Below are 21481 nucleotides of genomic sequence, written 5' to 3' on the forward strand. Positions count from 1 at the left end.
GGCCACCTGCTGAGAGGGGAAGGGCTGAGGAAGAGAGGTCTGGGCCTTGAGGCCAGTGGAAGGTTTTGGAGTAATTATACTAGCTGCCATTTATTTAGTACTTATGCAGTGGGCAGTTCCCGGCCCTTGAAATGTACTAGCTGATACCATCTCATGATTATCCTATGAGGAAAGATACTATTATTACTTCCATTTTAAGATGGGGTAATTGGGGCGCCTGGGTGGCTCAGTTGGTTGAACGTCTGACTCTTGATTTCAGCTCAGGTCGTGATCTCAGGCTTTTGAGATCAAGCCCCATGCTGGGCTCCATGCTCAGCACAGAGTCTCCTTGGGATTCTCGCTCTCCCTCTGTCCCCTCCCCCTGCTCACTCGCTCGTTCAAATAAACAAACAAACAAACAAACAAACAAACAAATAAAATGTGGTAAATGAGGCCTAGAGAGGTCAATCTACTTTTGCCTAAGGTTGGACATCTAAAAGTGGTAGAGCTGGGATTTGAATCCTATGCAAAGAACCACAGCAATTTCCTGCCTCTCGGTCCCTGAGGCACAAGTCTATGAAGGGTCAGCAAGACAGGAAGAGGAGGACTGTGGAATGAATGATATATGCAGTCCTAGGAGCAGTCAGCCAGCTACCAGGCTATGCCAGGAAGCCCTGGAATGGGAGCAAAGAAAATGAATGGAATGGAGGTGCTGGAGGTGGTGGTGACTTTGTTAGGCTTGGCAAAGATGGCAGCTGAGCTATTCTAAAGTGCACGAGAGGTGGTTTCTGGATAGAGGAAAGTGGCATGTGCAAAGGCCCTGAGGTGGGAAAGAGCTTAGCTAATCGGGAGGAGTGAAAGGACAGTGTCAGAGTGCAGTGGTGGGGGCAGGGGAGCATTACTGGTGAGCATTCAAACATTCTAAGGTGGGGTGTAGGCACTGGTATTTTTTAAAACCCTGGGTTATGTGGCCAGGGTTAAGAACCACTGATTTAGGGGCGCCTGGGTGGCTCAGGTTGTTAAGGGTCTGCCTTCGGCTCAGGTCATGATCCCAGAGTCCTGGGATAAAGCCCCGCGTCGGGCTCCCTGCTCAGCGGGAAGCCTGCTTCTCCCTCTCCCACTCCCCCTGCTTATGTTCCCTCTCTAGCTGTCTCTCTCTGTCAAATAAATAAATAAAATCTTTAAAACAAAAAAAAAGAACCACTGATTTAGACCAGTTTCCAGGTGATACTCATTTGGGGCCCACACTTTGAGAAACATGCCCTAGATGACTCTAGTGAGTAGCCAGGGTTGAGAAGCACTCATCTAGATTGAAGAAGGGGAATTGAGCGGCACAAAACCACGGCTTCAAAGTGTGATCGAAGAAAAGGCAAGCCCCTCTTCACCTGGGGGCCTGGGGGATGGGAGCAGCTTCCACAGGACAGACAAGGGAGAAGGTAAGTAGCATTGGCTGGGTAAGAACCAATTCAGGTAGGAGCAGCAAAGGTGGAAACTAGAGGGGGGATTTATCTACAAAGCAGAGAGAGAAAGAAGGGCCAGGAACCAGGCACCCAGGGCAGGGCAGGAAAGAGCAAAAGGAGGCGCCTGGGGGGATGGGCAGAACGGCAGGTGTGGTTCCTGAGGCTCAACAACAGCCAGGTGTCACATGCTGGTGACCGTAGCTCATTATTCATCCTTTAATTTACACCTCACCCCTACTCCCCAAACATGTGCAGCAGAAGGCTGAAATACACAAGTATAGAAGGAGGCACTGTGGGGGGCGCCTGGGTGGCTCAGATGGTTAAGCGTCTGCCTTCAGCTTGGGTCGTGATCCCAGGGTCCTGGGATCGAGCCCCACGTCCGGCTCCTGGCTCGGTGGGGAGCCTGCTTCTCCCTCTCCCTCTGCCTCTCCTCCTGCTCATGCTCTCTCTCTCTGTATCTCTGTGTCTCGAATGAGTAAATAAAATCTTAAAAAAAAAAAAAAGAAGGGGGCACTGTGGTGTGTCTGTGGTGGGCAGGGGGGAGGAAGGCAGTGGAGTAGGCTGAGCGTGGGGTCTGACTGTATCTAGTTGACAAGGTTAACATCAAATGAAAGCCAGAAAGCCTTTGGCAGTGTGAGAGAATCAGTGAAATACAGGGGAGAGCTAAGGGGCGCAGGGCATAGGCTAACATCTATGCAGCACCCACTGCGTGCCAGGTACCGCGCCTGCCACGTTGTTTCTTTCTCATTTAATAATGCAGGGCCTGGTAGGCCACGGGGAGTTTGGAGTTTCTTCTAAATGCACTGGGAAGTCACTAAGGAGTTTTTAAGAGGGAAGTGAGGAGATGTAGTTAAGTCATCAAAATAAGTGCTATGCCCCTTCCATTTTCTAGGCCAGGAAACTACAGGGTCACACACAAGGAGGAAGTGGCAGAGTCCAGAGCGAAGACCAGACAGACCTCTCTGAGATGAAAGGTGGCAAAATGTTAACAGGTGGTGAGTTAAGGGTATAGGGTGTTCACTGTATCCTTTTGACTTTTCTGTACGTTTGAAAGGTTTTGTAATAAAAAGTTGGAAGAAAGAACTAGGTCTAACACCAAAGTTTAAACTCTTTTCCCCACTGTGTCATGCTGTGTCACTAACCTAAGTGACCTTGAGTCCCTCCTTGTCCCTTCTGAGCCTGACTCAGCCCGTCGGAACCATGAGATGGGGTTGGATCCCTAAGGCTCTCCCCCTCACACTTGGCGCTCCCACTCGGGCAGTGTGTAGCTGTAAACTATTAGGCTACACCACGAGCCAGGTCATCCACTTGCCCTGCGGTCCGAAAGACCCTAGCGGCTCTCCTCTAACAGTAGTCAGGGGTGCAGTTGGTCACCTCTGGGAAGGGAGTCACTGAGGCTGCTTGGCCCACATTGCCTGCTGCTGTGTAAAAACTGCTGGGTGTCAGTCGTCTCCGCCCACTCGGGGGACACTGCTCTCAAAAGGAAACACCTTCCTCTGCCAAGGCTGCGGGTGGGGCTAAAAAAACTGTTGATGACAACACTGAATCAGCACATTCATCAGGGTCAAGTTCATAGTCAGACCGAACTGGAAGACGGCCCTGGTTGCCAAGAAAGCTCCAGCTGAGGCCTCTTTGGTCTCAAAGGGAACGGAACCCACATGGAGATCGGCAGGGGAATAAAAGGCACCATGCTCAAATTAGGGGTTTCCTCTCAAAGTTCATATTAGAGCCCCCAAAAGTACTAAATCTATGGACTTTGTCCCCCCAAGAGGTAACAAAGGTTCAAAACTGGTTTTCAAAGGTTGCCAAATGAATCCTGTGAAAACAGGCTCTTTGTAGGGGCATGTCTAAACTGCTGAGGCTATGTTGGCAAGGATACTGCATCCTCCCAAAATGTGTATGTTGGCGTTTGTGGGGGTGGGATGATCAAGGATCTGACCCGGTGTGACATTTACATGCATAAAGAATCAACATCTTTTTCCCTAACAGTGTTATTTTGTTCCCTGAATCCCCAGGGTTAAGATAAGATCCTGGGCTGGCCTCTGGAAGTGCTGCGACTTCCTTCTTAGTCTCTGAAAATACGTGGCTTCTTCTCGCACCCAAGGGCAAATATACTGAGAATTCTTAGATTTCCCTGTAAGACAGGAAATGACGGTACCGTCATAGCTGTGAGGACCGCAGTCAAGTGGGACCCAGTGACATAAGCCTCCCTCCTCAGTTTTTCTTTACCAAGATCACACTGATTTTTCACACAACATATATTTATTCAGAAAAAAATCTGCAATAAATTATAATAAAAAAGATGACACAAAATACAGAATCCCACTAGCAGCTTTGCTTAGTGACCAAGACATTTCTGGAAAATATAACAATTACAGAATAAGAACCAGAAAACAGTGAAAGGGGAAACTAATGCAATGTCACCACGTGGGTTCGAACCATTTCTTCCCTAAAACAATACAGATGCAGAGTTCTTCTCTACCAGCTGGATCTGAACTCCTTCCTTCAGAGGAGCTATGAAATAAATAGCGCGTTAGAGTTACTTAGGAATTAGAGGTTGGCGTGCTGGAGGAGGCACAGCAGGGGAGCAGATTTCTTACATCTACTCCATTGCTGTCTTCCCTACCTAGAGATTGTCTCAAACCCTTAATGCTGTATACATCCCAGGCCCAGAGCTGGAAAAACGGAGAGGCGGTAAACAAATTTAGTGCATTTGCCTCATAAGCAAAGAGCTAGGATGGTGCATTCGGTCCCCACCAACCATATCCTTGATGATCCAAAGATCCCAGGTTGGCAGTATACTAGACAATGTGCCCAGGACAGTCATTTCCCTGTCTTTGTGTTATGACCTTGCCCCAGCTTCTATAATCTGCCTCTCCTATGATCACTTTCTGGCCTAGTGCAGATGACAAAAGCATTCTGCTCACAATCTTCCATTAACGAAGTTCTGACCTATCAGATCTGCAGCTATTTGGCACCAGGAACTTGACTCCTAGTTCCATAACTCCAAATCAGGAAAGGGTTTAACCAGAATATCACAGGATACATACCTTTTCTTCCCCCACAGAACTCAACTTACAAGAGATGGGGGGAACTGAGGAACCATTCAGCAGTGGTGTTTCCCCTGGCTCTCTCCTTTAATGTGCTAGAAGAGTTAGGAGTCAATGCCCAAGACAAGACACAGAGTCCGTACATTAGGCTCCTTGGATTTAATGTTAACAGTCAAGAATGAGTTGACTCAGGGTGGTTTTAATGAAAGAAATCCAGGAAGAAGCCAACTGCATGAGGCAGTTTTGCAGTCAGTGGCTGGTAGCTGATTTGCCCACCAACACAGAATAATTAAAAAAAAAAAAAAAAAAGAATGCTGCCCCACAGAGCTTGAGTAAATGAAAAGCTCAGAGGGTTGTCTTGGGTGGGAGAGAAAGGGGCTTCGTTGGGCCCACTGCATAGTCTCTTTTCCGTAACACTCGATAAGGTGACTAGGAGCCATGGGGAGCTGGTCGTAAAGCCCAGAGCCAGCCTGATGAGGGAGGGGGCAACATCTGCCCCCCCGTATTTCAGGAGACCAGAGAGGGGGTTCCAAGGGTTATCCATAATACCCTGCTGGGGGGAAGAGCAGTACCACCAGAGAGGCCCACTTGAGGTCCAGCCTGCCTTTTTGACTGCAATGCAAGCATTGCTCTGGAGGTGGATTTCTAAGTGGGGAATGGGTCCCCCAGACAACCAGGATTAATTCTCATGTAAAATTTGATTAAGAACAGAAAGGGATGGTAGAAAGCAGGACCTGTCAAACATGAATATTCTCACTTCTGAAATGCTCAAAGTGCTTCCACTCTGATGGTGATTCTCTCACATCAATGGGATGTCATCTCTAACCTAAAGTTCTGCTAGTAAATGTGGTCTGAGACAAGAGAATATGGTTCCACCCAGTGCAGATCCAGGAAAAGGCCAATGTTACAGACATACAGATGCCACCGTAGTAGAAATGCACAAATGCATGTCACAACCACATGTAGATGGTTAACTCACTGCTGGGGACATCCGAGGAGTCACTAGCTTCACTCAGACTTCCTTCGACGTAATAGAACTAGTGGAGTGGAGTGCAAAGGGGTGATATGGGAGGGGGTCAGGCAAAAGTGCTTTAGACGAAGGACTACAGACAAGTCTGAGCTATAGCACGTAGTGCTTGTAGACCTAGAACAGGAACATCTCAGAATCTAGGCCTAGGGTGCTAAGGACAATCATGATAGCTGGGCAGGAGGGCAACGAACACATCCCCAGGTAAAGGAGTGTAAATACAGATCTCTTTGCCTCATAAAGAGAGAACACAAAAACACCAAAATATGGTACCTTTGGCTTGGCAATATAAGTCTAAAAGTATTTTGCTGTGTAGGATATGGTTAAGGGAGGGATTAGGAAACTCTCTTCCTCTTGCACTAGAAACAACCTTTTCATGCCAACAGCCTCAAAATTCTGCAACAGACCCTTCCTATGGCATGACTTTTCAAATCATTCTGAAATACTTGGTGCCCAAGATCTTCCGCCTCTAGAATCTCAGAGAGTAGTAAGAAGAAAAGGCTCATTAGTCTTCATCGCTCTCAAGAAACCCCAGAAGGAACTGGATAGCACGCTGACGGTCACTTGGAGTCTGTCTTGCCATAAGGTTGGGTGGAGGCCTTAGGAGAAGACTAGTGAAAAGAGTGGCTAGAGGGTGAGAGAAAGGAAAAGGGAAACCCTTTGTCAGACACAACCTAAGCAAAGCCTCAGGGATGGGAAACTGGGGGCCAGGGGATGAGGGCAGTGGGCCATGTGCCCGGACATGGAGGCCATCCCAACCAGCCCGCCCCCCTGCTCATGTGGCCGTTCTCATGAAGTACTCTTACCGATCATGTTTTCGCTGACGTTGTTGTATTTAGAGAATTTTAAGAGTTCTCGAAGGAATGCCATCAAGTAATGGAAAACATTTCTATGGCATCTTGGAAGCTGGGAAATCACCTGTTTTTAAAAAAAGGGGGGTGGGCAGTGAGAACAAGTGAAAGGGAGTAAGAAGAGCTTAAAGCTGTCATAGTAGTTTATAATCCAACCCATACAGGACCCCATTCATCTGTCACAACTCTCTTTTATTTCCTCATGACTACCAGAGTCCCTGCCAAATGAAAACTTCCAAGTCAGAATGGTCATACTGGGGGCGCCTGGGTGGCTCAGTTGGTTAAGTGTCTGCCTTTGGCTCAGGTCATGATCTCAGGGTCCTGGGATCAAGCCCCGCAATGGGCTCCCTGCTCAGCGGGGAGTCTGCTTCTCCCTCTCCCTCTGCTGCTCCCCCTGCTTGTGCTTTCTCTCACTCTCTTTCCCATTCTCTATCAAATAAATAAATAACATCTTAAAAAAAAAAAAAAGCTCATACTGTTTGGCCCCTGTACACTCAATGACCAGGCCACATTCATATGTGTGATGTGGTCATCACACATTCACACACATACCGCACCTCACAAGCAGGTTAGTATTAATCTGCTCTTTTCCCATCTCCTCAGACAGGTAGCCATGGCATCTGCCAAGCTCAATGGTTTTCTCTGCAATGTCATTTAGCATGGATGGGAGCTCCTCCCACTACTCACTAGTCTGAATGAATAGTATTCTCAGCCACTGTGCATCAAAATTATTTCAAGATTAAAAACAAACACCAAGAAGGTGCACCTGGTTGGCTCAGTGAGTGGAGCATGCGACTCTTGATCTCAGGGTTGTGGGTTCGAGCCCCACGCTGGGTGTAGAGATTATTTAAAAATAAAATCTTTTTTTAAAAGATTTTATTTATTTATTTGTCAGAGAGAGCGAGCGCACAAGCAGGGAGAGCGGCAGGCAGAGGGAGAAGCAGGCACCCCACTGAGCAAGGAGCCCGATGCAGGACTCGATCCCAGGACCCTGAGATCATGACCTGAGCCGAAGGCAGACGCTTAACCAACTGAGCCACCCAGGTGTCCCTAAAAATAAAATCTTAAAAAAAAAAAAAAACACCAAGGGGGTTCCTGGGTAGCTCAGTTGGTTAAGCGTCTACCTTCGGCTCAGGTCATGATCTCGGGGTCCTGGGATCGAGCCCTGCGGCAGGCTTCCCACTTAGCAGGGAGTCTGCTTTTCTCTCTCCCTCTGTCCCTCCCCACCCCCGACTTGTGCTCTCTTGCAAATAAATAAATAAAATCTTTAAAAAAAAAAAAAAAACACCAAGAAGACAAAAAGGAGAAAGGTTCACAAGTGTCACGGACCCTTCCTGGTAATATCAGCCAGAATTCCATGATCAGCTTCACCAATCCTATGCCAGAGTAGAGGTATCCGCCCTACTCAATAGGCCAACTAGAAAAGTGTGGCAAATATAACAGGAAATAACCTAAAATTTACGAGTCCCAAATCTCAATGCTGGTGTCCTGCCATGAGTGACAAATTCAGACCCATCCTACCACATAGCTAGCTACACATCTGAAATTGATTTCTCTCTGGGGGCACTTGCCCCAGACACATCCTCAGAGCAGTAAAACTCACCTGTCGGCAGTTCTGGGGATCCTGAGCAGAGTCAAGGCATCGCTGATACAGCTCATAACAGATGACGGGCTCTGGCAGGGCTTCCAGGAAAATGAGCAGTGCTTCAGCCACAGAGTGATTACTGCCAGCTGGATTAATTTAAGTCAAGGGAAAGGGGCTCCAGGAAAAAGGCCACAGAGAGACCCGATTTGCTTTCTTCCTCCAGCTCCCTCAGGGACAGTCTCCTTCCTATTATTCAGGGCACACTGATCCTAACTGGGGTTTGATATTTTATTGGTCCAGGTATGCTGCAGCTGAGTTGCTACAGAATTGATCAAAGACTCTTGGGAGGTTTGGCTCAACTTGAGAGTCAGGGGAATATGGTGTGCAGAATGACGTTCACACTGCATAAGTCCCTGAAACTAGTCACCAATGTTTCCCATCCTCTTCCATGTCCTAGTGACAACACATGTGGTGGCAGGAGTGATCAATGGCCTGAAGCAGAACAGTACCAGTGCTGTGGGTCCTATGTTCCACGTTTATTAAAAGTCGTTGCTACCTACCCCTTGATTCCTTTCAGTAAGAGTCTGAGGCAGAGAGAAGTCAAAAGTTCCTGAAAGGGATTGAAAAACAACTGCAGAGTCAATGATTACCTTATAATAAAAGACAGTTACAAAGAAAGTAAAGGTGGAAACACAAAACTCAAATGTGGATGGGAAGGAGAGTTTGGTCAAAAATTCTTCATCCAGCTTCCTAGGCCTGTGTCAAAAAGGATACGGATTGTCTCGGGAATGCTAGTATCCAGACAATCAATGATCTGCTGTAACTCCTCCTGCATTCCAGGGGTTTGGAACAGGTCCTCCTACCAGAGAGGTCACAATGAATGGAACAAGGCAAGATAATCAGCCCTAAGGTTCTGAAGACCACCCAGGAATCAAGAGAGTGGCAGGGAGGGTATGTGCTATGGTGAGCGCTGTGAACTGTGTAAGACTGAAGAATCACAAACCTGTACCCCTGAAACAAATAATATATGTTAATAAAAAAAATAAATTAAAAAAAGAGAGAGAGAGAGTGGCAGGATGCAAATGGAAGGGTAATATGCGTACTTGTGATTAGGAATAGAGGTGTGACAAAGGCATCTTTTCCATTTATCATCTGTATAATCCGCGTGAAATTTTGTTTCAAAACAGAACATGATCTTCAAAGGTTTTAGCCTATACCTGAGATGGCAGAGGACTAGATGGCTAGAGTGGGTGACGAGGTGTCCCCACTTCTAGCTTCCTGCCAAGTAGAAGGCAGAGTCCAAACAGCTGAACCACATCCAGATACTGATACTAGGGAAGGCTAGGGCAGAGGTAAATGGCATGCCCACACCAAACCTTGCCTTTGAGTTCTATTACTCTTCAGTAGGTAAGAAAACATTTTCCTCCAATTTAGTCCCAAGAAATTTCTCTTTCTGGGGGGTTGGGTTGGAGGTAGCTAGCATTTTAGATAGGATTAAAAAAAGAAAATCAAATTAAAGAAATGGGCTTGAAGTGTGCTTTGGACTTTAAAATCTGCAATGCCTACACGAGACCCAAAGCAGGCATTACAGACTGAGGTACACAGCGGTCCAGGGGAAAGTGTGTGTAGTCAGGAGACAGGCGTGCTCGGTTTGGGCCTGGCTCCGTCATCACACTTACGCTGTGGTCTTAGCTGAATCACTTAGGTTGCAGGCTTCAAGTCTCATATCTGTAAATAAGGACACTTCCATCTGCCCAGATGACCTGATAGTGCTGCTCGGTGAATGTAGCTCGGGAAAGTTACAAGCCCTATACTGACAAGAGGTATTATCATTTCCTACCGGATTCACACACCTCCCAAAGTTGCAGGGCAGGCCCACGATCACTTACCTGGTGACAGGCATACTTGAATAAGTGATCTACCAGAAGCCAGATCTCCTTGGGGACCTGAAGGGGTCTTTCACTGGCACCTTCATCCAAGGGAACCATCTGCAGAAGGGATTTCTCCTAAGAGATGAAAAAGGAGATTCAAAGAGGTCTCAATAAAAATTTGTGTAACCTAATCTCCTTCATATTCTGCTTTATGTAGGTACAATGTGATCTTCATCTCTTAAGATTTGTCATTTTTTCTTACTGGGGACATCCCTGGTCAGAAGGCACTTGATACGGATTCCCACAGTTAAAAGACTTTCTTCCTCTTTTAGATGCTTAACAGTTAAGCATTCCATTTGGGTTTATTATGTTCATCATGTGGTGCACCGTGTGTTGTAAATCCTCTCAGGGGTGACGCGCAGAACGAGCGCTTTGGCAGTACGGTCGCGGCGGAGTGCGTGCGCCGCCCGAGACCTGGGGGCCGTTCCAGCACAGCGGTCTGTACAGTCCTCGGAGAGGTTTCTGTTGACTTTGAACTTACTATTCTCTCAGGTCTTACCACAAATGTTACCGTTTTCACTGTTGATTTAAATGAGGCTCTCTGGTCCTCAGAAATTAAAGACAATTCTCCACATTACACCTACATTCATGAATATTTCAGGCTCAATGGAAGGTCTAATCTTAAGGCACTAAAACTCGTAACTCTGAAGATCCAAAAACAGTAAACCAAATACAGCATACCAAGAGCCAGAAATACTGTGAAAAGTTCAGGGTCTGAGTCCAGAAGTTACTCTTTATATTAATAACTCAGCAGAGATTTCTCAGGGCTGTGACCCCTTTCACATACCCTTCTATTTTCTTAGGATTCTCCTGAAAGAATCTAAGAGAAAAACTCAAAAGTGACAACAACTAAATCTGAACTTGTAAATGGCTGGGGAAATAAACTCAATTATCTTATGTCTATATAGTCAAATAGAAATTATATTAAAAAGGTGTTTGAGGGCGCCTGGGTGGCTCAGTCGTTAAGCGTCTGCCTTCGGCTCAGGTCATGATCCCAGGGTCCTGGGATCGCGCCCCGCATCGGGCTCCCTGCTCCGCAGGAAGCCTGCTTCCCCCTCTCCTTCTGCCCCTGCTTGTGTTCCCTCTCTCGCTGTGTCTCTGTCAAATAAATAAATAAAATCTTAAAAAAAAAAAAAAAGGTGTTTGAGGGGCGCCTGGGTGACTCAGTCGTTAAGCATCTGCCTTCGGCTCAGGTCATGATCCCGGGGTCCCGGGATCGAGCCCCGCGTCGGGCTCCCTGCTCAGTGGGAAGCCTGCTTCTCCCTCTCTCACTCCCCTGCTCGTGTTCCTGCTCTCGCTCTCTCTCTGTCAAATAAATAAATAAAATCTTTAAAAAAAACAAAAAGGTGTTTGAAACAGATTAAAAGTCATATGAAGGCAGCCTTCAGAAAAATCCTAGTGGAGAAAATGGTGAGCAATTTTTTGCATCTTCCCCCCTTCTCCACCTCCAGCTTACGGGTTATATATTGTGTACTTTCAACTTTAGGCAATTCTGTAAATTCCATCCCCAACCCCCAGCCATGTTGCTTTATGGAAAAGAAAAGAAGTGTTTCACTACTTCCAGAGACTGTGTACACTAGAGCAGAGCTAAGGGCTCTGCTTAACATTATGTTCTTCAAAAGCATTGGTGACCTTTTAAAGCCGCTGTACCTTTCTAAGAGAATAAGAAAAGAGTATGACAGTTGGTTACTGTTTAAAATCTACTTTCTTCACATTCATTTTGCTTCCTTTCTTTCTTTCCCTTGGATTCTATCACTTGATATTCATGTTCCCTGTAGCTGCCAGAATTTCTATCAGTGGCTCATCCACTAACTTCTTTCCGGTTGCAAGTATTAAATCCAGGCATCCACATGGTATCTGAACCAAAGCACTGTCCATAATGCACTCTGCTCACTTTCTGAAGCAAACGCAACACGTGTATAAATTTAGCAGATGCCTCCAAATTTACCATATATAAATTATTCAGCATTGATTCATGTACTTTTTAAAAAACTCGACATCCAACTGGCACTTTTCTTGTACTAAGTCATTAAGGCAATACAAGGCACTGTCTGAGATGAAAAGACAACATGGCCTGCTATTAACAAGGAAGGGCTGGGAAGCAGAACCGCCTCAATCCTTAGTGGTTTAAAAAGGTTAATAAAATGTCAGTAGGTTATATACATCATCCACTATCCATTTTCAAATTCATGTGTGATAATACAAAATGTCATACTTGTGTCTCTAAAGTCTAGAGAAAGATCATGCACAAGAAACAATACTTTCTCAAAAGTCCACAAATTATCCTGAATTCTAATTTTCAAAGGGAAATCAGGCACACTTTGTTTTCTTTCAACAAGACACATCTGGTGCCTGAGAAGCCCACACTTTGAAACCATAGTGCTAATAACTACTGCAGAAAACAGTACACCATCCCCATCATCAAAATGCATTAAACTCCACCAAATGGGGAGATCACATTAGATAGTATGTGACAGTGCTTTAAGAATGTTTTTCAAGCCCACGTTTCTCTACTTGATAGGCCTGTATGGAGCCAGACACCCTCCAGCCTGAACACGGAAGGTGGCCCAGCACTGCAGGAGTGCTTCACTAGCTTCCTTCACTAGGTATTCAGGAGACCTGGGTTCTAGTCCCCTCTGCCCCACACCCCTGCTGTCAGGAGCAGTAGGACTTGAGTGAGTGTTTCAACCTTCTTGGACCTTGGTTGTCTTGTCTATTAGAATGCAGAAAACACCTTACCCTGTCTGAAGGCACAGCGCTGGACCAGATGATCCCTTCTGATCTTGTTCAGCTCGATGACTCTATGCTCTGTTTCTTTTTTTTTTTTTAAGATTTTATTTTTATTTATTTGACAGAGAGAGACAGCCAGAGAGGGAACACAAGCAGGGGGAGCAGGAGAGGGAGAAGCAGGCTTCCCGCAGAGCGGGGAGCCTGATGCGGGGCTCGATCCCAGGACCCCGGGATCATGACCTGAGCCGAAGGCAGACGCTTAACGACTGAGCCACCCAGGCGCCCCTCTATGCTCCATTTCTTAACCATACATCTGTGTATTCTTTCAGTAATTAATCATTATTGCCACTAACCCCAAATCATTCTTAATGCAACAGAAATTGACTATCACTGGAAACAGAGGACAGCTAAGTGGTACCCTCCTCCACCTCATGAACTTTCAGATATATCAAGACAGCTCTTAATTACTTCTCATTTTAAACATACAAATCTGGAACTTGAGTCCTACTGCTTTTATGTACTGGGTCTCAGTGATGACCGGTGCAGCAAAAATCTCTTCTGTGCCTGCAGACACACTTTAGAGACAGCTGACAGGACTTTGGTGGAGTCTTGTGGAGTCAGAGGACTCTGACATGGGAAAGACTAGGGACAGATTCCAGGAACCACAGTTAACTGTTAATCAAGCCCAGGAAACACATAACCACCCATGGATTGCATTACCTTTTCTAGGAAGCTGTCTTCTTCCTGAGAGCAGAGCAGGAAAAGAAAGTCATTGACAGACAGAAATTTACTTGAATTAATTTACAGAATTAGAAACAGATCAGTATTATTAGAACTCACTAGCTTACTAGATACGTACACTTTAAACAGCTTTAAATTTTCCAAATAAATCATTATTGTTGAAAATGGAACATGTTCTCATATGCAAAGTTCTCTACTACACATATTAAATTTTCATGTAGTTTACTGAGATTATCACTCAAGAAACATACATGCGTAGTCCTAGACTTTTGTGTCCTTTGGCAGCTGACAGCTGACCTGGCCAAATGCCCAGTGGTGGCTCCTTTCCACGTGCTACTTGGAGGCAGGCCCTGCTGCTACACTGTGTGGCTTCTTACCTCATACTAATGCCACCCGATGGGTGAATGGGAGTCCAACGGCAGCATTTGGAAGGAGACGATTGGCTTCTCCCCTCTGTACTGCCATTCCTCTCACCCTAGTTGGCCCCCCAAGCAGTATCCCACACTCTTTTCCCTCACCCCATACCTACTCCCCTCTTCAAAGGACCTGAGAGTCCCCAAACATAGAGGCCCTTCTGAATTGTAAATTTATTTCATTTCAGACCTTTGTGGACCAGAAGACCCATCATTACCCCCTATCATGTTTTCCTATAGTGTATAAGAGGAAAAAGAAGCAAGGGAGAAGGAAAAAAGCACCTTGTTAATGGTCTCCCATCTTTTGTGCTCTTATTACAATCCAATAACAAGCACCGCAACGATAGTTACTGCCGCCATGTAGGGAGCACGTGCCATGTAGTGGGAAGTGCGTAAAGTGCTCATGGACAGTGTCATTTAGTCTGCACAAGTGTGCAAAGTAGCTATTATTCCCATTTTACAGATGAGGAAGCCGAGGCTCTGAGAGCTTAAATTATTTGCCCAAGGTCATACTATTAGGTATTAAGTGGCAGGATCAGGATTAGAACTCAGGTCTGACGGACTCTACAGTCATTACCACTATGGTCCCCTAGACAACTCAAAAAGTACAATCTGGCTGCTTCCTGGGCAGAGAGGCAGGGGAAAGCTGTGAAAAAGACAGTGAGAAACAAAGCACCATGGTTAGCAGAGAGAGCACGGGCACTGGTGGTAGACAGCCCTGGGTTCAAATCTTTGTTCTGCCCCCGATTAATTTTGTACAGACATCAGGCAAGTGACTAAACTTCATAAAGCCTCAGTTTCTTCATCTCTAAAACAGGGAGAATAATATCTACTTTGTAGGGTTAAGGAGGCAGCCTAAAATCCAGGCATGGCAGGGCAGTGTAGTGCAGTGGACGAGCACCTCCCCAGCCACTCCCAACTGGAATCCTCCTAATTCTGCCATGGGCCACCAAGAACCTGAGTATAAATCACACTTCTCAGGTCTGACAGTAAAAGGAGAAGTCCCGATCTCACTATGAAAGATGTGCAGGAGGCTGGAGGCGGGGGAGTATGTGTTTCCTGATGTTCCAAATAGCAATGTTAAATGCATTTCCCCCAAATGACTGTTATATATATGGTGGGTAGATATTTTAGTATTTTTAGATACATTATGAATTAAACAGGCTCTTGTAAGTTTACCTACACTTCTAAATACCACATATGAAATGAGATAAAAATAAAGTAATATTGCTTTATGAAGTATACAATATTTATAATATTGTAATTACAATATTTTTTTTAATTTAAAAGTTAAATTCTGAGTGCCAAACATCTAATTTCACACAATTTTGGAGTACAACCTTTTTTAAAATTTAGGACGACTTATTAAGAAATTGTAGAACCTGCCTGCCTAACAGATTTCTCTATTTTGCCTCCCATGAATATATGACACATGACAAAATGAGTAAAACTAGGCAGAGTTTTCCTATACTAACCTGTCCAACCAGGCCCTCAAATAAGTTTTCTTCAAGCAGTGACCATCTACTAGTGCAAGGCATGCCTTTGGAGGGTGTTGGAGGGGGAGGATGAAAAATGATGCTATACAGAAGAAAACAGTATGGTCCCTGACTTGGGTTTGCAATTGAGTTGGGGTAAGAAGTCCCAGAATTTATAGCCTGATATTGTTATAACTCACAAATATGGGTTCTCAATAAATGGTTAGTAGGAAAAACAAACAAAACAGGGGTTCAAAGGAAGGAGATAGCTTTCAGCTGGGGCTATCAGGGGACTTTTTATAATAGAGATGGGGCCTAACTAGCCCTTAAAAGATTCATAGGATTTTATTTTATTTATTTATTTATTTTTTTTTAAAGATTTTATTTATTCATTCAAGACACAGAGAAAGAGAGAGAGAGAGAGCACGAGCAGGGGGAGAGGCAAAGGGAGAAGCAGGCTCCCCGCTGAGCCAGGAGCTGGACATGGGACTCGATCCCAGGACCCCGGGATCATGACCCGAGCCGAAGGCAGATGCTTAACCATCTGAGCCACCCAGGCGCCCCAAAAAGATTCATAGGATTTTAAAGAGTAGAGATGGGGTGGGGACACTACAAGTGGGAGGGGCGAAAATAAACACAGGTTCGGAGAAGGTAAATCCCAAGGTGGGAGTAGGGAAAAGTCAGTCATCTGTTCTATAGGGAGCCTGGAGGAATGTTGAGAAAAGTAGTGGGAAATAAGTATGAAAAGGAATGTTGAAGTCAGACTTTAGGGGAACTTGAATGACAGGTAAAGCAATTTGGATTGTATTTAGTAGGGATGGGGGAGCCACTGACTACCTTTAAGGAAGTGATAGGCCCCAAAGCTGTATTACAGGAAGATCAGTTTGACAGCCCTGAAGAGGAAAAATGAAAGGGTAGTGATAGAGGCAACGGGAATTGTTTTTTGTTGTTATTTTTTAAAGATTTTATTTACTTGTCAGAGAGAGAGAGAGCGCGCGCATGCGCAGCACACAAGCGGGGGGGGGGGAGCGACAGGCAGAGGGAGAAGCAGGCTCCCTGCTGAGCAAGGAGCCTGATGTGGGACTCGATCCCAGGGCCCTGGAATCATGACCCCAACCAAAGGCAGACGCTCAGATGTCCCAAGGCAAAGGGAATTCTTAAAAGGCTATCAAGGCAGGTCAAAAAGGAGTAAACACTTTAATAATGGGAAAATAATATATTTTTTAAAATGACTGGATAAAAGAGAAAACTCCGAGAGAAGAATCAAAAGGACTTTGATTAGATACTGGTGGAGGAGCAGCACATTTACACTGAGAGTTTACTTCTCGGGCTACAGGCATATAGTAGATGTAAATAATATTTATTTTAACACTAGGCTTGATTCTGAAAACAGAAACATCACTTAGCCTCCACTAATAAACAGCATACTCCTAAGGTAGTCCTAAGGTTACTGATAATCACTTAGTTCAACTGACCTGCCCACTCTCTGCAAAAGGCTGTGTGTTGATCACATTTAAAAAGGGAACCTAATTCAGGATTCCCCAGTGGGGCAACCATGGCATGCTACAAATGCACTGCAAATCATTATTCACTCCAACATTCATCCATAGAGGAATTTTGCCAGTAGTAAATGCAGTTAAATAATGTAAAAGAGTCACTTAGAGGCAGATTCAAATTTAAAAATAAAAAGCAGGAAACTGAATGGATATCAAAGTTCTAGAAAGGATTAGTTCATGTGAACTATAAAGAGAAGAAACACAAACTATACACCTAACAGGATAAGAAATGAGTGGTTGGATCAGTAAGACGAAGTAAACACTTAGTGAAAAGACCACTAGGGATGAAGTAATCACCAAGCTGTTATTCTTGTTATTTCACACTTTGATATAGTTCTCCAAATAAACATGTCCCCAAGCAAGTATAGTCTGTCCACCCATCCCTCAACCTTTTTTGTCTCTATCTACCAGCAACACCTTTAACCAGATCTGGTTAAGTTCAAACCTGGTCTCTCCATTAGTCCAATCTATAAGCAACACCAGGCTATTCCTCCAAATATGTTAATTTCCAACCTCATACTACTCATAAAAGCCTTCTGATAGTTGTAGATGCCCTGTGGCTCCAGCACACTCATCTGTTGACTTCAAGACGCTCTATCCCCTGCTCCCAACCCACCCAACCAGCCTCACATACTCTTTTTTTTAAATCTTCATTCTTCTCAGGGAAATCTTATAATTTTTCATATATAGTCTTTTTGCTTTCACCTTCTAACATTTATTCATGATGTCCCTTACACCTGGAAGAACCTGCTCACCCAATATGTTAATACATATTTCTTCAGTACTTGGACTTGACTCAAAATACTTCTATGATGAACCCCAAATCACCTTTCTAGTCCACTTTATTCTTATCTGCTGAATTTGTTTCTAGTTATGTTAATGTTACATAAATCAAATATTCAAAAAGCCAAAATAGGCTGGTTCTGAGACTGATTTTTATAGAAATTAGCTGGTCGATCAATAAGCTTTTATAGCATATAAGGCTTGAGTAAACAGCACAGGAATCTATTGTTAATACAAATTACAAGTTCCACAACTCTCATTCTAAATGTCTTTCCAAAATATTGATTTACCAAACACATTGGACATCAGCTAGTAGAAGCAGTTAATGTTTAGATTACCTTTAACCAAACTGCCTATTAACCTTGATTTAGAATTTAGCCATATTGTACACAGAAGTAAACTTTCATCACCACTAAATTACAGAACCCACATAAACTCTGTAATACTTCGTATTCAGTGTGTAATGAATAAATATTGATGATTATGTGCTAGTTAATATGCTAGTTAAAAAACTAGAAAAATCTATCTTTAGTCTGGAAAAGAATAAAGAAAATTACAAACAAATTCTCCTCTGTTTGCCATTTGTGCTAATTCCAACTATGCTAGTAGTGGCAAAGTCACGGTCATTGAGAAGGGCAAGAAGAACGAAAAGGACTTATGCCAGTTATTTCATTCCACATTTGGTGCGAAGAGGGTGTGACACAAGAATCTTTCTGAAAACAGTACATGGAAAGTCAACGTAGGCACTGAACTCATTTCTGTTTTCACCAAAATTTTAGAGTAAATAATGTAATAGTGGATAATAGGTATCATTATTAATAGCATCATCTCAAGGGATCTATCATTTTGGGTCTTGGAACAAATATAAGAAAGCATTGTAGGTCAAAATCAAGTCAAAACAGAGTGGGAAGATATTACAAATGGGGTACAGATAATCTTAGATTTCTTGTTTACTGCCCCACACTAATATGGATAACTTTATCATCAATGAGACACAGGAATTTAATAAAATGTGACAGGCTGTGGAAAGAATCAGAACCCTATATTTTGCCTTCAGCTCAGGTCACGATCCCAGGGTCCTGGGATGGAGTCCCACATTGGGCTCTCTGCTCAGCGGGGAGTCTGCTTCTCTCTCTCACTCTCCCTTTGTGTTCTCCCTCTCTCTCAAATAAATAAATAAAAACTTAAAAAAGGAACCCTATATTCTACAAAATAAAAGCTTTAAAAGAATAAATGATGACCACACATATACAATTTAGTAAGAACTCAGAATTTCATAATGAAAAAATTATCAGGGTTCTATTTTTTTATTTTTTTATTTTTTTAAAGATTTTATTTATTTATTTGACAGAGAGAGACACAGCGAGAGAGGGAACACAAGCAGGGGGAGTGGGAGAGGGAGAAGCAGGCTTCCCGCTGAGCAGGGAGCCCGATGTGGGACTCGATCCCAGGACCCTGGGATCATGACCTGAGCCGAAGGCAGACGCTCAACGACTGAGCCACCCAGGCGCCCCCCAGGGTTCTATTTTTTTAAACCTTGAATCATTTGTGCACAAAAAAGAAGGAAAAGGGCTTCTTACAGACCCATTAACTCCATTAAAGATTTTGGCTACTTCCTATTCATGGTCAAACAATGAATTACCTGATAATATTTTAAACAAAATAAAACATTTTCACACTGGTTGAGCCTCCTTCCAGTCACTCTAATTAATACAGGACAATTACAATAAAGGGTATCGTAATGCCTCTGCCAACTCTGACCAAAAATAAAACGTTTCCAGTTTATAGGAAATAAAGTGAAAGGAAGGAGTATGAAAGGATTAAATTTAAACAGTTACCAAGAGGAAACAGACAAATTTAGGAAATGGTGGATCCTTGATTGGGCAACTGTCCTGGACTCTTAAAAAGTCAATGTCATTAAAGAAATAAAAGGGGAGAACTGTTCTACTCTAAAAGAGACTGTAGAGGGGCACCTGGGTGGCTCAGTCAAACATCCGCCTTCAGCTCAGGTCATGATCTGGGGGTCCTGGGATGGAACCCTGAGTTGGGTTCCCTGCCCAGTGGGGAGTCTGCTTCTCCCTCTGCTCCCCCACTCGTGCTCGCTCTCTCTCAAATAAAATCTTTTTTTAAAAAAGATTTTATTGGGACGCCTGGGTGGCTCAGTTGGTTAAGCGACTGCCTTCGGCTCAGGTCATGATCCTGGAGTCCCGGGATCGAGTCCCGCATCAGGCTCCCTGCTCGGCAGGGAGTCTGCTTCTCCCTCTGACCCTCCTCCCTCTCATGCTCTCTGTCTCTCATTCTCTCTCTCTCAAATAAATAAATAAAATCTTTAAAAAAAAAAAAAAGATTTTATTTATTTATTTGACAGAGAGAGACACAGCAAGAGAGGGAACACAAGCAGGGGGAGTGGGAGAGGGAGAAGCAGGCTTCCCGCCGAGCAGGGAGCCCAACGCGGAGCTCGATCCCAGGACCCTGGGATCATGACCCAAGCCGAAGGCAGACGCCTAACGACTGAGCCACCCAGGTGCCCCTCAAATAAATAAAATCTTAAAAAAAATAAAATAAAAGAAACTGCAGAGCCCTCACCAAAGGTATTACATGAATCCAGATGAGATTTTGGCTTCAAAAAGCTATCAAAAAATTCTTGGGACAACTGGAGAAACTGAAATATGGAGTGGCTAGTCTTCTTAGGCATAATAATGGTATTGTGCTTATAAAGAAATTGTCTTTTTTCTTAAGAGAGGCAGGCTAATGTGTTCACCAGTGAAGTCACATATCACTACTTCATTTCAAATGGTACAGCAAAAAAAAAAAGAAAAACACATCTATATCTGCAAGGCACATGGGGGTTCACTGTACTGTTCTTTCCATTCTTCTGCACATTTGCCACTTTCATAATTAAAAGTTGGAAAAAAGAAAGCTGGGAAATAGTGTTTAGGATGGAGGGAAGGGGGCAGGGAAAAAAGGGGAAACTTCATTTGGAATATATCCTAAATGGTGAAATATTAAATTTGAAAGGCAGAATATAGTAGTAAAAGAGAAAACAAGTATCATAAGAAATAACAGAATGTAAGGATGTGAATTTCTGAAGAAAATGGTTCTCTCTCAAACAGAGGTAATACACACAGTCATGAGAGCTCTAGGGAAACAAGTATAATTCCAAGAAAGAATGCTGGGACTGGACTCAAGTGTTTTAATCTGCCATCTGAGTCATAGCTAAAACAATTCCATGGCAACAGAACAGATCACATTCAGACAAGCCAGCAGCCTGCGCGCTGGTCTAGCCCTCCTCACTAGATGATAAAATCACTGTTCTGGCAAGGCTGAAAGGATCAACATGAATACTAATAGAAATGATGAAGTATGGCTGTCACATCGCCTCATTTTCTTTGGTAAAAGACCAAGAGTATGCTTTTATAGCCCAAAGAGGTCTGCACACTTTGGGTGCAGCAATATTTTCATCTAGAAGAAGAGTTCTTAATAGGATGAACTTGTTACTAAATCAGTTTATGTTACTGAAAATAATAAGCATTTCTTCCATAAGGACACTGATATTAGAGCTTGGTGTCAGGGAGGGGAAATCCTACTCCTTCCTTTTGTTAAGTGTGTCCCATTAAACGTGGAGCAAACTTCAGGGCACATTATAATCATCCGGGATGCTGATAAAATGCAGGTTCCTAAGCCCTGCGCCCCGTGGCTGTGATTCCATTGCCAGAGATGAGTGGGGGTGGTGGTGGAGAATGTGTACTTGTTCAAGGATCCCTGGGGGATTCTGAGGCAGGTACTCTCAGGTTCACTTACGGGTCTGATCTGCAACATGCAGCCAAGTTTGGGATTAGATATGATGATACAGTGAGGAGTTACTGAACTGGGAATCAGAAAGTCTGGGGGACAGACTTG

General features: G+C 44.1%; 1 protein-coding gene across 2 annotated transcripts in view; it reads right to left on the minus strand.

Annotated features, from left to right (window-relative positions):
- Nucleotides 1–2996: 2996 nt before the first annotated feature.
- OCRL (OCRL inositol polyphosphate-5-phosphatase) overlaps nucleotides 2997–21481 on the minus strand; it is a 53440-nt gene continuing 34955 nt past the window's right edge. For both annotated transcript variants that reach the window (XM_032428277.1, XM_032428276.1), the window contains exons 19-24: nucleotides 13334–13357; nucleotides 9842–9958; nucleotides 8727–8811; nucleotides 7971–8098; nucleotides 6323–6434; nucleotides 2997–6143 (exon numbers count right to left, since the gene is read on the minus strand). In XM_032428277.1, coding sequence (XP_032284168.1) covers nucleotides 6022–6143; nucleotides 6323–6434; nucleotides 7971–8098; nucleotides 8727–8811; nucleotides 9842–9958; nucleotides 13334–13357 — 588 coding nt within the window. In that variant the 3' untranslated portion in view covers nucleotides 2997–6021. The remainder of the gene's footprint in view (nucleotides 6144–6322; nucleotides 6435–7970; nucleotides 8099–8726; nucleotides 8812–9841; nucleotides 9959–13333; nucleotides 13358–21481) is intronic.

The sequence above is a fragment of the Phoca vitulina genome, unplaced genomic scaffold (assembly GCF_004348235.1).
Source record: "Phoca vitulina isolate PV1807 unplaced genomic scaffold, GSC_HSeal_1.0 scaffold39, whole genome shotgun sequence".
Classification (NCBI taxonomy): Eukaryota; Metazoa; Chordata; class Mammalia; order Carnivora; family Phocidae; genus Phoca; species Phoca vitulina.